Raw genomic sequence first — 15,045 nt, forward strand, 5'->3', positions numbered from 1 at the left:
CTCACTGAACATGTTCTTTAAATCTGTTTTTCATTTAGCTCCAGCACTCCTTGCTATTGAACAAACTGCCCTCTAAGCAGAGGCAAAAATGCTCTGGGACCCTCTTTCTTGCTCAGAACGTACTAGGATTGTGGAATCTCTCTGAGCATGGCTGTAACCTTGCTTAAGGTTACAGCTTTCAGAACGGTTGCATGCTTCTGCTGCCACAGTCTTGCAGTGATGCATAGTCTGAAATGGGTGTGGTGTAGTGGTTAGAGTGCTGGACTAGGACCGGGGAGACCCGGGTGCAAATCCCCATTCAGCCATGATACTTGCTTGGTGACTCTGGGCCAGTCACATCTCTCTCAGCCTGACCTACTTCACAGGATTGTTGTGTGGAGAAACTTAAGTATGTAATACATCGCTCTGGGCTCCTTGGAGGAAGAGTGGGATATAAAATGTAGTAATAATAATAATACTTCCCCAATGCTGAAGTTGCTCAATCCTCCTGGAAAAGAAAGACCCACCGTTGGGTAAGCTTTCTCTTGTGGCCTGGGGTGGAGGTATAATTGGGCAGAGGTGTACAAAGAACATGAGCCGCCCGGCATCTTGGAAGCGCCTTGGTCACGTCATCCCACCTCACCACCACTGGTTGCTCACCCACTCAGTCTGCTGGCTCCTGGGAGGTGGGAGGAACCTGGCAGCCCTCTCCCCTGCCCCACCTGCTGGCTACCCCCAGCCACCCCTCCCTACCATTTATCCTGGCTCCCCAGCCCTTCCTGTGGGCCAGGAGCCTAGGGGAATGAGGGTGTCCGTGCACCCTGATGGTACACCTGTGCCCTCATTCCCAGGGGGCTTCCAGGCCTGATAGATGCAGGACAAGCCCATGAGACCTGTTGAGTGGGGGGGGGGGTTTGTATGTGCACTCTGCCATCGGGGAGAGAAGTCACCTTTGCTCAGTGCTTGAATAGGGGCCCTTTCTCCGCTTGCTATGCCACTGCTTGTGGCTCATCCATTAGTAGTTCTTCTGCCTCCTTATCTGCCGAACCATGGAAGGGAGGGTAAGTTTTCTGGGGAACCTCAAATGCCTGTGCTGTGTTGGACTTGTCACTGAGAGAGGCCACTGACTTCACAAAAACATATTCTACACTCACATGCACTAGGTTCACCTGGTGGATTCCCAAACTTATTGCTTGCATCATGCCAGTGAACTAAAATGCAACATGGAACATGAATCAACAACAACTTCTAGCCACCATTTTGAGAACTGTCAAAAATAACCTGTGGCTCTGTCTGCCAACTGAGCCTGCAACATAGGTTTCTGCTTTTCCACCAGCTACATGGACTTTAGAGCACCTTACAATGGAGCATTCAATAAGCACATAAAAATCTATGGTGATGTAGCCATGCTAGCTGGGGATAAGGAAGAACTTCCTATTCTTTTATGTCCGTAGCCCCTGGTTATGCTGTTATCCAAATTCCATAGTCCTTTTGAACTCCTTTATGAGTATCCTCCTTGTTCAGTTAGGGCTCGGAGCCTCCAATTCTGCTTTTGTCTCTTATGTAAAAAGGAGTTCTTCTTGTGCATCATGGTCTATGCTTTAGTCAAAGTGCTTCTTGACCATTCAGAAACTAAGTGATTCAGAAGCGAAGTGGAGCAGCAGTGCTCTTGCCTAAAATAATAACCCTACAAACCTCATGCCATGGGTTCAGAGAGCATCTTGATCATTCAAAACTTACCAACCTAGATCATTTGGAAAAAAAGGGCTTCTGGGCCATTCAGAAGCCAAGACAGATCATGGGCAAAATGCAGAAAAAAACCACTCAAGCCTCCTGGATTCAGAGAGCTGCCTCTGCTAAACAGCCAGTGGTCAAGGGATGGGGAGGAGGAGCAGCCTGACCTCACCCACATGAGAAAGAGCTCAGCTTGGCATTGGCTTGCTGGCACAGGGAGGAGATTCTTGGTGATAGCTGGTGGGCCGTGGGAGCGCTAATGGGGGTCTCCTGTGAGAGTGGGGCCTCAGACTCGGGCCTCAAGGTCTGTTCCTACCAGTGCCTCTGCTGTGTGTTCATCTTTGCCCACACAAAGTAATCTCTTCCTTGGAAGCACTGAGGAAGGAAGGCTCCTTATAGGCAGATTGACTCTCTCACCTTGAAAGCCTACATATCTACAAGAGGCTGCTGGACTTGGAACATAGGAAACTGCCATATACTGAGTCAGACCATTGGTCTACCTAGCTCAGTACTGTCTTCACAGATTGGCAGCGGCTTCTCCAAGGTTGCAGGCAACCTTATGCTCTTCCCAGAGCGGCTCCATCCCCTGAGGGGAATATCTTGCAGTGCTCACACATCAAGTCTCCCATTCAGATGCAAACCTGGGCAGACCCTGCTTAGCTATGGGGACAAGTCGTGCATGCTACCACAAGACCAGCTCTCCTCTCCTGAATGTGTGTTTCTTCCCAACACACCCAGGCAGTACAGACATGAAGTGCTTTACTTTCATGTCAACTGTGAATCTGTCACAACTGTTCCTATTCAGCCAAACAAACAATCCTCCCAAGTGGCTCTTATGAGCATCTCTTTTGAGCTTCTTTTTAGACTGTGAGCCCTTCGGGGACAGGGGACCATCTTCTTATTTTTTCTATTAAACTGTGATCAGAATTTGTTTTTGCTGAAAAGCAGTATATTAACAACACCAGTACCATGATATCCCCTCTGCAAACTGTGGTGTTTTCTGGTTAACCCATTCCTTGATCCAGGCCAGCTTTTGAATGGGGCTTTAGTTAATTGTAATCCAGTCCTGGAATAGAGGCAGGGCTAACAAACAGCCAGCAGCAAGAGTGCTGAAAATCAGTCTGCAGTTGCCTCTGTGTACATAATCTTTATTTCATTATACTCTTAATATTTGTGATTCCACTCCACTGCATCGTCCTTGCATACCACAACTCCTTCCCTTGGATTCTACACAGTCCAGGCCGGGCAACACATAGAACAGGGCCTTCTGATCTCTAGCACCTCCTCAGTACAGAGTGCCGTGGCAAAGGGACAAAATGGAAACCGTTAAAAGTGAAAATGATGGTGAATATTTACATACCCCATTTGAACAAAAAATTCACCAAACATTCACAACAGAAAAAGATCCTTGAAGTGGGGATGTCGGGTCCTGAATGGGGGCCTTGTGCATGCACAACAGATGTTTGACCTGTTGGCTCTCCAGCAGAAGGTAAAATAATGTGATTGACATCCCTTTACAACTCTGGACCCTGCTTGCCTTTCTGCCTATTGCTGGCACCCAACAGGCAGATCAAAGAAACAATGAAGAAATGTTTCAGTGAGCCTGAAGTGTGTGTGTGTGTGTGTGTGTGTGTGTGTGTGTGTGTGTGTGTATGTATTATTTACTGTTTACCACATTTCACCCCACAGTCTTCCTCCACTTATATCATTCAGCAATATTCCCCTTCATCTGAAAAAGTCCAGGGTTTTTGCTGGCTGACAATGATTTCCAAGGTTACATTTCTGAAGCAAGACCCTCCACTCATAACCTGAGGAGTATACTCGTGTGAAATAGAGGCCTTAACCCAGAATCTGGCTTTTTAAAAAGCCAAATTGGGTAACCCAGCATAGTACACACCCTTTGTCATGTGATGCAGTTTCCCCAGCTATTTAAAGGCAGCTGGGGATTGTTTCACTAAGAGCTATAGTTAAGCTGAACTTGGTCTGTCTTGTGGAGCCTTAGTAAAACTGCAGTATGGAAAATGTGAGTCTTGGATTCTTTGTTGTTGCTGTGGATCTTGGAATGGGAGGTTACTGCTACTGAGTTTGGAAAGCAAGCAAGGGGCAGTTTCTGTAAATTTTACTGCCTTGAAACAGGCTGGAAACTTCCAACAAAAGAAGTGAATGGCCAATGTGACTTTCTTGGAGAAGGGATGGTCTGCTATCTAGCTGAACTCTCTCTTGCCTTCCTAGGGTTCTTCTGCTTTCTTAATGCTTCTTTGGAGTTCATCCTTTGCTAACTACATAGCACTGCGAGTGGCCATAGTGTTAAGTATAGTATATTAGTGACAGATGGTATAAATTCTTGCTTTTTGCGTAGCAGTAGGAAGTCAAGGAGCCAGCGTGAGTAGAGAGCCAGTGTGGTGTAGTGGTTAGAGTGCTGAATGAGGACCAAGGAGACCTGAGTTCAGATCCCCATTCAGCCATGATATTAGCTGGTTGACTCTGGGCCAGTCACTTCTCTCTCAGCCTAACCTATTTCACAGGGTTTTTGTGAAAGAGAAACTCAAGTATGTAGTACACCGCTCTGGGCTCCTTGGAGGAAGAGCGGGATATAAATGTAAAATAAAATAAGAAAAGGTAGATGTCTGTGAGAGAGGCAAGGGTGATGCACACTAAGTTGCACATGCTCAGACTTGAATGGAGGTGGAGGCTGGGACTTTAAGTTACAGCTTCACAGGTGATCAATGCAGTTCAATGGGTGAATATAGAATCCTTTAGTCTGAGAGCACGATGGAGAGCCAGCTCTCTGTACTGGTTTCTTAGGGAAACTGTATTGGAGGCTTATCTGGAACATAGTAGGAAAATAGGTGTGAGTTGTATCCATCTATCTCAGGCAGGTGGTGACCAAGGGGAGGAGAAGGAAGGAAGCAACTTGTTCTTGCTGTGCTTGCTTACTCCTCCTGTAGGTCATGTCTGCCCCCCACCCAGAGCTTAGATGCTGTGTTTAAATCTCCAGGCTCCATGGCAAGCTGGTGCTGCTTGGGCGATCTTGAGGCCTGACCCCAGATTGGATTTGGGAATGGAGAGTCTTGACACCGGGGTCTGGGAACTACTGTGGTTGGGGGAAGGATACAGCTCTGACCCCTCCACCAGCTAGCTGCTGGACTGGTGCTGCATTAGAAGTGGGGTGGGGGTGGCAGTCAGCTCCTCCCCATAATCTACTAATCAGAGGAGAAGTCCTAATCATTTTATTTTTATTTATTTATTTTGACAAGGAGAGCATAGAGTTCCGAAATTGGGCATCAGTATAGGGCAGGATGGTGGGACTCTGGTTTTTTTAAAAAAATCCCCCCAAGGGAATTGAAATGTTCTTGGAAGTGAGCTCCAGGAAGAAAGAATTTTAAACATTAAGGGGGGGGGCGGGATACTAGAAGCAAACAAATGGAAGCTGGCATGGGGGGGCACAGGAGACACATCTGCCCAGATTAGTGGTGCCTGCAGACACTCCCCAAAGCTACACATCTATTGCAGGGTTCATCTACTTTATCCCTGGGTCTGCAGAAATTCTGTTTTCATGCTATCCCATGAAACCAATTCCAACACTCCCCCAAGTGGTGGCACTCAATCAATCAAGGTCCAATTTACAAGCACAGTGAATAATGCTGCTGGCTGTTTGAAGGACACCTTGCTGTTTCCATACTGAAGTTGCTGTGGCTCACTCCCTTGTATGAACTCCCCCACCTCACCCTAAGCGAAGTGAAGCAGGAGCCATGTGAAAAGTTCCTGGTTCTTGTTCATGGCCCCCTTCACCGCCCCTCCCCCTCAGCTTTCGGTGGTCTCTTGTCTGCTGCCTTCAGTTTTATTTGGATGTCTGCCTAGAAGCATCTAGGACCAAGACAAATGGTTCTGATCTCTTCTTCCAGGCCTCTGAGCTGTGGTTATAATTCCCCGGTGCCCAGAGTCTGTAAGGACACTGGAAGGAGACACTTCTCCCTCATGCCTGCCCTGACTGCCCACAGCATGTCTAGTTTCCTTCCTATAGGTCATCATGACTGCAACTGGACTGAACATCCAGCCTGGAGAAGGCATTCAACTGAAGGGTACAGTCTTACCAGATGCCAAAGAGTAAGTTTACAAGGAGGGAAGGATGGTCCCAGGCAGAGAGACCAATTCACTTGCCAGTATTGCATTATAGCAGGTGGGGATGGTTTATTACAATGGTTCTATATTACTCTAAAGAGTAAACAGTCCCTGCATAACTGGTTTTCTCCTAGTAAAGTTGTGTCCAGTCGATGTTGACTCCTGGTGACCACAGAGCCATGAGGTTTTATTTGGTAGAATACAGGAAGGGTTGACCATTGCCTCCTCCCTGTGCAGTATGAGATGATGCCTTTCAGCACCTTCCTATATTGCTGCTGCCTGATATAGATGTTTCTCATAGTCTGGGAAACATACCAGCGAGGATTCGAACGAGCAACCTCTTGCTCCCTAGGCAAGTTACTTCCCCACTGCACCATAAGGAGGTGGTTTTCTCCTACAAAACATTTATTAGGTCTGCATATTGATAGCTTTTACATTGCTAGCCAGCTAACTGGGCAAAGTGGTGGCACTTCTGCATTTAGCAGGAAGGCAATTGGTATTGCCTTTATCACAGCAGAATGTCTTTCCAGGGATGGGTGTCTCCTTGTGTCATTCTGTCTTTAGTTTTCTTAAGGACTCACAGTTATTTTGCTGCTTTTACTGTGTAAGCCACTTTCAGAACTGGTTGAAAAGTGGCACTTTTATTATTATTAATAATAATGTTATTACTTGGCAATTATGTATGGGCCACGCGAGACTGGATCTGGGAGTTTGGTGTCTGCAATGCCCAATGGCTTTTTCTTTGTCCAAAAAGCCGCAATGGGGGCTGTGGTGTAGCAAGGCTGGCAGTGGCCCCCACCCAAGCTTTTTGGTGGCCCCCCCACCACAACGTTCCCCTGCAGGTCTGGGCTCATCAGCTCTCCAGCTGCCTCCATGGCACTTTCCAAATGTTGCTGCCACTGGCCAACTAGCTACTACCTGGGCTCCAAAGCCCCTGCTACTGTTGGGGTTTGTGTCCATTTAGCAAAGCGCCAAAAGGAAGTTCCCCACTCTGGATAGAGTTGAATGCAGAGTTTAGTGGTTGCAGTTATGGAGATTGGAGTTGCAGCATGGAGATTGTTGTACAATCTAAACTAATAGGCTTATTGGTGAACTAAAATCCCCTATGGGAAACACCTATATCAGGTAGCAGTGATATAGGAAGATGCTGAAAGACATCATCTCGTATTGTGTGGGAGGAGGCAATGGTCAACCCCTCCTGTCTTCTACCAAAGACAGCCACAGGGTAGGGATGTGCACAGAAATCTTCGGTGCCGGCGGGGGTAGCGCTTTAATGGCGGAGGAGGGTGTACTCACCCCTCCCGCAGCATTTCCCCCGCCTGCGCGCTGTTTTTTTTAAGCCCCTGGGGGTGGCAGCGTTCCTCCCTGCCGCCCCATTTGCCCCGTCGGCCGGAAGTAGCCGGAAGTGGCGAGTGCGTGTGTGCCCGTCGTGCGTGTGCACACACACGGCAGAAGGGCGCGCACGCACGCAACAGACTCACGCGCACTCGCCACTTCCGGCCGACGGGGCAAACGGTGCAGCAGGGAGGAACGCTGCCGCCCCAAGGGACTTTTAAAAAAACAGCGCGCCGGCAGGGGAAATGCGGTGGGAGGGGTGAGTACACCCTCCCCCGCCCTTAAAGCGCTACCCCCGCCGGCGCCGAAACGCCGAAACTGCCCCCAGTGCCAAAACGTTTCGGAGGCCTTCATAATGGCCTCCGAAACGTTTCAGGCACATGCCTACCACAGGGTTCTGTGGCCGCCAGGAGTCAACACTGACTTGATGGCACATTTTATTTTACATAGGAAAGACCTATCCTATTTATCAGCTACATAATGAAAAGGTGTGTGTATGGGGGGCGGGGAGAGGTTTCCATCTATTCTCTAAGAGTTAAGGAAGAGGACTGACTCTCTACAGGAAGTACCTGAGGAGTCAAGGCAGGGGCCATAGAGTAGAGGCAAAGCAGGGACAGGTGAGGAGACCCTCGCTAACTACCTCTACTCCCAATGCCCCTAGTGGTCATTAGGGTCACAGGTGCAAAAGGTCAATTACATCCAGGTGTTTTCCAGACTACGAGATTTGCAACAGTTAATGCGTTGCAAACTGTTGTTGAATGCTTCGTTATAAGCTGGTGGCCATTCATATTTTCCATCCCCTGAAACATATTTCCCAGGCAAGCGTGTCCTTATTCTCCTTGAAACGCATTTATCTGCACCTCCTCCTGCTCCATTGGGGCCAATGGAGTCCTGGAGTGTGGGCGATGTGATTTTTTATTTTTTTTTAAATGTAATGGGGGAGCGAAAGGATATCCTGTGGTGAGCCTGGAAGGGGGAAGAGAGGAACTGGCATGCCTGGGTGGGCATTCTCTTCGGCCCACAGCCACTCCGCTACCGGGCGTGTGGTCAGCCTTGCCAAGTGGAGCAGTCTACTCACCACTTGCTGGCGGCAGCTGCTGCTTGCCCCCCAGAGCCAAGGCAAGCTTGCGGGCAGCCTTGCCGAGCGGAGCAGGCTGCTCGCCTCTCGCTGGCCGCCAGCGCTCCCCTCCTCAGAGCTGAGGTGGGTGCACAGGCTGCTCGCCACTCGCTGGATGCTGCTGCTCCCCCCCACCGCCCAGAGCCAAGGAGGGCATGCAGGCAGCCTCACTGCACGGAGCAGGCCCTTCCCCTCTCACTGGCCACCGCTGCTCCCCCCTGCACACATGGCGGTGGCTGTGCCGGCTTCCCCACTGCTGGGAGCCGAGGTGGGCGAGCAGAGCAGGCTCCTCACCACTTGCTGCCTTGGCCACCACTTGCTGCTGCTCCACCACCCCCATGGTGTGGCCCAGCAGGAGGCTGGAGCCCAGCGGTCAGTGGGGCAGACTACTTGCTGCTCGTGGGCCCCTCCAAATCCGGGGGGCGGGGTTATCACACACTAAGGATGGGCCTGCCCCTGGCAGAGCCTCACTAGGGCTGGAGAGCCTTGTGGCTTTCTCCTCTCCGCCTTCGCCCTCGCTGCTTCCCTCCTGCCCGGCCTTCTCCTGAGGATGGCGGCGTGCCTCCAGAGGGAAGGAGGGAAGAGGGGGAGGGGAGTGCTCCTCCAGTGAGGGCCGTGGGATTGCACAGAAGTAAATGAATCATGATTAGGACCAGGGAGACCTGAGTCCAAATCCCCATTCAGCCATGAAACTAGCTGGGTGACTCTAAGCCAGTCACTTTTCTCTCTGCCTAACCTACTTCACAGGGTTGTTGTGAGGAGAAACCTAAGTCGGTAGTACTGGGCTCTGGGCTCCTTGAGGGAAGAGCGGGATATAAAATGTAAATAATAATATCTCAGTGTCCTTAGAGCCCCCATATCCTAAGTATGGGGACAAACCATGCTGGCGTAAAGATTGTATGAAAGACTTTGGATATGTGCAGAGTGCTCTGGGGCATTTACAGTGACTAAAATAATGGTGGGCGGGGATGTGGGCTTGAGGCGGTGGTATGAGTAAGGCTTAAGGGCCGTGGTGGTGGGGGAATGCAGCACTCAGCAGATCTTGTACTGGGCACCTTCCAGATTATAGGCTACAACAGTGTCACTACATGTCCCTTATGTGTGGTTCCATATTGCCTGTGTTTAGACATTGCAGTCCCCGAGTGTCAGCAATGTGGTGTTCACATTTCCAGTACCTCCTTTTGAATTTTATCCTTGCATTTTAGTCCTACAACATTGAATGTGTGCCACCAATAAATAGCTGTATTTTCCCCTTGTAGGAGGGTAGTGCAAGCTTTTCAAAACGATCCTGACAAACCGAAGCATTTTACTGCTGAACAGTGTGTAATCTGGAAAATGCCCTGGTGTGGTAGCATGGAGTCAATGTGAGGCTGAATCAAGATAAATGCTTTTGCCAGATTCTTAGCAGCCATGAGCACGGACATCTTGCTCTTAAACTTGGCATGAGAAATTCTAGCTCTGTAGAATATATATACCCTTAGTAGTGGGAAGTGCATAGCTCCTGCTATACGGAGTAAAGCATATCTGGTGAGTTCATGCACACGTGTGGCCATCTCTGCAGGTTTGTGGTGGATCTGGGCAAAGACCAGGACAACCTAGTGCTTCGCTTCAATCCACACTTTAACAGCCTTGGGGATATGAACACCATTGTCTGGAACTCCAAGCAAGATGGGATATGGGGAGAAAAGCAAGAAGCAGAAATCGCTTTCCACCCAGGGGACAAAATTAAGGTGAGGGCTTAACAGTGAGTGAAGTGGCTCCATGGCTCATTTGCATGCGGAGTATATGAATAAAAACCTTCCTTGTGTAAGAAATGTTCTGTTATAGCTGCTTGCTTCTATAGAGTGTAATATAGGAAGGTGACTGAGTCAGAGCATTGGTCCATCTAGCTCATAGTATTGTCTACCCAGACTGGCAGCAGCTTCTCCAAGGTTGCAGGCTAGAGTCTTTCTTTGCCCTATGTTGGAGATGCCAGGGAGGGAACTTGGAACCTTCTGCATGCAAGCATAGAGGTGCCCTTCCCAGAGCAGCCCATCCACCATTGAGGGGAATATTTTACAGTACTCGTGTGTAGTCTCTCATTTCAGTGCAAACCAGGGTGGACCCTGCTTAGCAAAGGGGACAATTCACACTCGCTACCACAAGATTGGCTCTGCTCCCTTGAAGTGATGTGTAAATATTCACAAAGCCAGCTGATCTAGTTCTTTTAACCTTGGCCTGTTCGATGGGTTGGGGGCTAGGATCTTGCATTTCCTGGGCACGAGAACACAAATCTGCCTCAAATGCTATGGGGGTGTGTGGATGAGAGTCCAGCATTACAGACTGCTGCATAATTCCTTCTCTTCTTGTAGGTCTGCTTCACCTTTGGTACTTCTGGGGTGCAAGTGAACATGTTCCCTCTTGAGATGGTGCAAGTGGCAGAAAGTTACCTAATGAGATTGAAAAAGCAAGGAATTGATGCAAAATATGATCGTTTGCTGCGGGACGTGGAGCTTATCTTCCCCAACCGACTGGGCCTAAAAGCCATCGAGTATCTGTCTGTTCAGGGAAGCATCAAAATAGGAGGTCTGAAATTTACCTTAGTATGTGGTTGAATAAAGTCAATTGTGTTCCTCAAACCACTCACTGAACATGTTCCTTGAATTTATTTGAGCATAACTCTGATGCTTCTTGCTATAGATATAACTCTGGTAAAAGAAGTCCTAGCAGAGGCATAGGAACATAGGGAGCTGCCATATACTGAGTCAGACCATTGGTCCATCTTGCTCAGTATTGTCTACAGACTGGCAGCGGCTTCTCCAAGGTTGCAGGCAGGAGTCTCTCTCAGCCCTATCTTGGAGATCCCAGGGAAGGAACTTGGAACCTAGATGCTCTTCACAGAGTGGCCCCATCAGGGAATATCTAAAAGTGCTCACACTTCTAGTCTCCCTTTCATATGCAATCAGGGCAGACCCTGCTTAGCTAAGGGGACAAGTCATGCTTTCTAATTGCTCAGTATGTGCTAGAATTGTGGAATCCCCTCTGGGTACAAATCCATCTTGCTTAAGGTTACAGCTTCCAGATAGGTAGTCTGTTTCTGCTGCAATAGTCTTGCAAAGATGCATAATCTGAAAGGGTCATTAACCAGCAAAAGCTTATGACAAATAAGTTGTTTTTAAGATGCTACAAGAATGTCCTTACCTAAGATTAAGATTGCTAATTCCTTCTGGAAAAGGAAATGCCACCATAGGGTAAACTTTCTCCTGGGTGTTTCCCAGATTAGCAGCTTTGTGCCATTAAAAGTGTTGCAAAGTGCAATGGTATGAAGCAGTGGCTTGAAACCATGAGGACAGCATTTTTCAATGCATCATGACAGGGTTGTGTCTGTTCATATTGCCCACCACTGCAGTGGGTTTTCCAGGCAGGGAAATCACATTCATTGCCCCCTCCATTTTGGGCCAATGGGGTTGTGGAGGGGGGTGGGGAACCACTGATGTGATGAACTCTTTAATAAATAAGAATATAAAAGATTATCAGTGCCTTTGTGCAAAGCCGCCAGCAGGCAGAAGCACAGCTGCGTCTTTTCTGCTTTGTGCAAGCAAGAGCACCAGGAATTCACATTCATGATGATTTGCTGTAATCAATCACCGAAAAATATTTTCCCTTGGGAGACATGCCGTGTGTGTATGTGTGTGCTGTGGAAGACTTAGCAGGGAATGCAGTGTGCAGGCCACAGGTATGCTGCCACAACATTCCTGTTGAGCAGAATATAGTTCTGTCTGTAGTCTGCCTTGCACATGGAGTTTCTCCTTGCGCTTCCTGGTTGAAGGGTCTGAGCAGTTCCAATACATGGTGCCGCTTCTGCAAAGCTTTTGAGCAGTAGTAGCTTTCAGCCCCATGTGTCTTTCCAGCATTGCCCCACCCTACTCTATCTTCAGAATTCACAGTGAGCAAAATTGACAATAAGCATCCTCTGCCAACTACAGAGGCTAATAAACCAGGAAATACTGGATTGCTTCCCACCACCAGCCCCAAGACAAAAAGAAGGGGGCATTAAAAAAAAAGATATGTTATCTCATGGCAACATAGGTAGCCAACATGTGAACCCTCTCTTTTTAGGCATTGATTTTTTAAACTGCTGTATCTCTGCCATTTTTCAACAGGTCTGCTCCGAATTTGGAGTAGCAGTGGCTCATATCACCTAGTTGAAAACTGTGTATTGTCAGGCCAATTTGAAAGAGGGCGTTGATTTTATGAGCAATAGAACATTCAGGTTTTATCATGGTAGACTTTTGAAACAACTCATCTTTGCTATACTGGTACCACTGTCCCAGTATAACAGCTGTCACTTTAAAAGTCTTTCCCCGGTTAGGATTAGAACTGAGATGGCCTTAAAATAGTTTAAAAGAGCCAAACACTCTATATGTGCTCTTTCATGCAAAGAGCTCCCATACAAGTGAGCTTCCTGGCTCATTTTGAGTGAGGAGGCTGCTCTTCACATGCAGACTGTTCAGCCCCATTAAAGGGAATGAGGAAGCTGTTACACATTGTTAATTATTATTATTATTTTTACATTTAGATCCTGCTCTTCCTCCAAAGAGCCCAGAGTGGTGTACTACATACTTAAGCTTCTCTTTCACAACCACCCTGTGAAGGAGGTTAGTCTGAGAGAGAAGTGACTGACCCAGAGTCACCCAGCAAGTATCATGGCTGAATGGGGATTTGAACTCTGGTCTCCCCGGTCCTAGTCCAGCACTCTAACCACTACACCACGCTGGTTTATGGCATTAAGGCAGTCGTGCCTAACCTGGGGGCCTCCAGATGTTGCTGAACTACAACTCCCATCATTGTGGCTGGGGTCTGATGGGAGTTGAAGTTCAGCAACAACTGGAGGCCCCCAGGTTGGGAACCATTGCATTAGAGTTTAAGCATCAAATCAGCTCTTTAAATAATGTAACTCAGGACTCTTCCTGATGGGGATTTATTCCAGCTTCAGTATACATTCCACTAAGAGACTCTCCTAGACAATCGAGTACATTGCAAATGTTCCTAGCATCATCTGCTGACAATCTGTGAAAAAAATAGCATCATCTTTAAGTTAGACTATAAGTAGTAGGCTTGTACATGCTTGCAAGAGTCAGATCTGATCCAAATCCACATTTCCCCCATAGAGGTCCATTTGGTCCTAAAGCCTTGAACTTTGCCACATTTGAGGGGAAGGAGGTCAAGGGACCCTGTAGTGAATTTGAAGAATTTCCTGGTCTTTGGTGAATTTTTATTTTTAAAAAATGGTGAACTCTGGCTTGTTTCAAGCCAAAATGTTATAAATGTTTTTAACCTGAAGCCCCTCCTTGGACCATCATTTCAGCTCCATATGGAAGAAAGGACATCCCTTTTATTTTGTCTTTCCCATTGCAGAAGCACACAGATGGTGAAAATACTTTGAAAGTTTATTTCGTTATTAGAAATGTTCTAATTTCCCTTTCTAGACATTGAGATTAAAAGGTGTGAAGTCCTTTTAATCCTTCTTAAAAGGTCTGCCTGATCCTGCAATGCAGAAGACAAAAATTAATATAAAATCAAAGGAATGTCCTTTTTCCTCCACATGGGGGTGGGATGATGGTCCAGGGAGGGGCTTCAGATCCCAAATTTCTGTAAAACTCTGGCTTGAAAACAAGCCAGTTTTAATCCTTTTTTATTTTTATTTTTCCTGAAAAGAAGAAGAAATCAAGAGTGACCCATAGCTTTGAAAAAAAACTACACAGAGTTCTGCCAGTGTGGACTTTATGTGTGCCAGATTTCATAACTGTATGCCCATCCATTCAGAAGATACAAGTCCGGGGGGGGAGCGGCATTCTGTTACCCATTTTCATAAAGGCAAAGGGCAGATTTCTCCACATTCTGGTGGAATGATGGTCCAAGGGGGGTTTTCAGTTTCAGAAGTAGGTTTTTTTTTAAAGTTCTGGCTTGAAACAAGCTAGATTTTAAACAAAATTCAAACACTCACCAAGAAGTGAGTTGGACCAATTTTCTTCAAATTCACTACAGGGGGCCTTGACTTCCTCCCCCACATGTGTGACATGTTTCAAGGCTCTAGGCCCAACTAGTGATAGTGATTCTCTCAAACCATTTCCCCATTTACCTGGGGGGGCGGGGGCGGGATCCTATTTTTCAAAGGTCTTAAAATGGCAGTTTTCACCATTTTGTACCTACAGCTTCCTTTCACGACTCCTGTAGGGGATTTAACCCAGCCATTGTTTCAAAGGAAGCCCACGTGAGAGGAAGAAAAATGCTGAATCATTCTCTTGCTTTCACCCACAAAGGCTGTTCCTTTAAACTGAAATTGTCCCCTTAGTAGCTCAATCGCTGTCACCACACCAACTTTTTAAACAGAGTTTAATCCCTCCCCTTGGTGTGGGCAAAATTCCAGGGAACTCTCCTTCTCTTTACTATTGGAAAAGTACACAAAAAACTCCATGTGCAAGCCTACACATGATGAGAAAACCTGGTAGAGTTGCTGAGCAATCAAGTTGCTGAGATGTGTGTTGCACCAGAGACAAGAAACCCTTTCCAGCCCCTCTTTCCCTGAGTTTAAAATCCATTCAAAGAGGCTGGTTAAAATCGCAAGAGACAAAAGGAAAAATAAACTTTATTTAAAATACTACAGACTACTTCCATCTGAGGCTTGCTTAGCTTTAAGTTACAGGAAAGAGAATCAATCAGTTGCAAGAATACTTCAAAAAGCACCCCAGTTGCAAGGAACAGGGATACAGGAACCT

The 15,045-nt window shown here is 47.4% G+C and overlaps 1 protein-coding gene across 6 annotated transcripts; it reads left to right on the top strand.

The window, feature by feature from the left end:
* The first annotated feature begins 3,618 nt into the window (after nucleotides 1-3,618).
* LOC128327582 (16 kDa beta-galactoside-binding lectin-like) lies at nucleotides 3,619-10,908 on the top strand. 6 transcript variants are annotated; one of them, XM_053256520.1, is made up of 4 exons: nucleotides 3,619-3,736; nucleotides 5,724-5,820; nucleotides 9,849-10,017; nucleotides 10,639-10,908. In XM_053256520.1, exons 2-4 carry the CDS (start codon nucleotides 5,744-5,746, stop codon nucleotides 10,879-10,881), a joined length of 489 nt encoding a protein of 162 aa, XP_053112495.1. In that variant the 5' UTR covers nucleotides 3,619-3,736; nucleotides 5,724-5,743; the 3' UTR covers nucleotides 10,882-10,908. The 6 variants fall into 6 exon arrangements, with proteins under 6 accessions (XP_053112495.1, XP_053112494.1, XP_053112497.1 ...); XM_053256519.1 differs by having other exon boundaries at nucleotides 3,620-3,736; nucleotides 5,738-5,820; XM_053256522.1 differs by lacking the exon at nucleotides 5,724-5,820 and having other exon boundaries at nucleotides 3,624-3,736.
* The last annotated feature ends 4,137 nt before the right edge of the window (nucleotides 10,909-15,045 follow it).

This window comes from Hemicordylus capensis, chromosome 5 (assembly GCF_027244095.1).
Source record: "Hemicordylus capensis ecotype Gifberg chromosome 5, rHemCap1.1.pri, whole genome shotgun sequence".
Lineage (NCBI taxonomy): Eukaryota > Metazoa > Chordata > Lepidosauria > Squamata > Cordylidae > Hemicordylus > Hemicordylus capensis.

Coding starts and splice junctions, on each gene's coding strand:
- LOC128327582 (XM_053256518.1), top strand. CDS start 8,163: ATGCCTGGGTGGGCATTCTCTTCGGCCCACAGCCACTCCGCTACCGGG. Junction 8,372..9,848: donor CTCCCCTCCTCAGAGCTGAG/GTGGGTGCACAG, acceptor CCATCTCTGCAG/GTTTGTGGTGGATCTGGGCA. Junction 10,018..10,638: donor ACCCAGGGGACAAAATTAAG/GTGAGGGCTTAA, acceptor CTCTTCTTGTAG/GTCTGCTTCACCTTTGGTAC.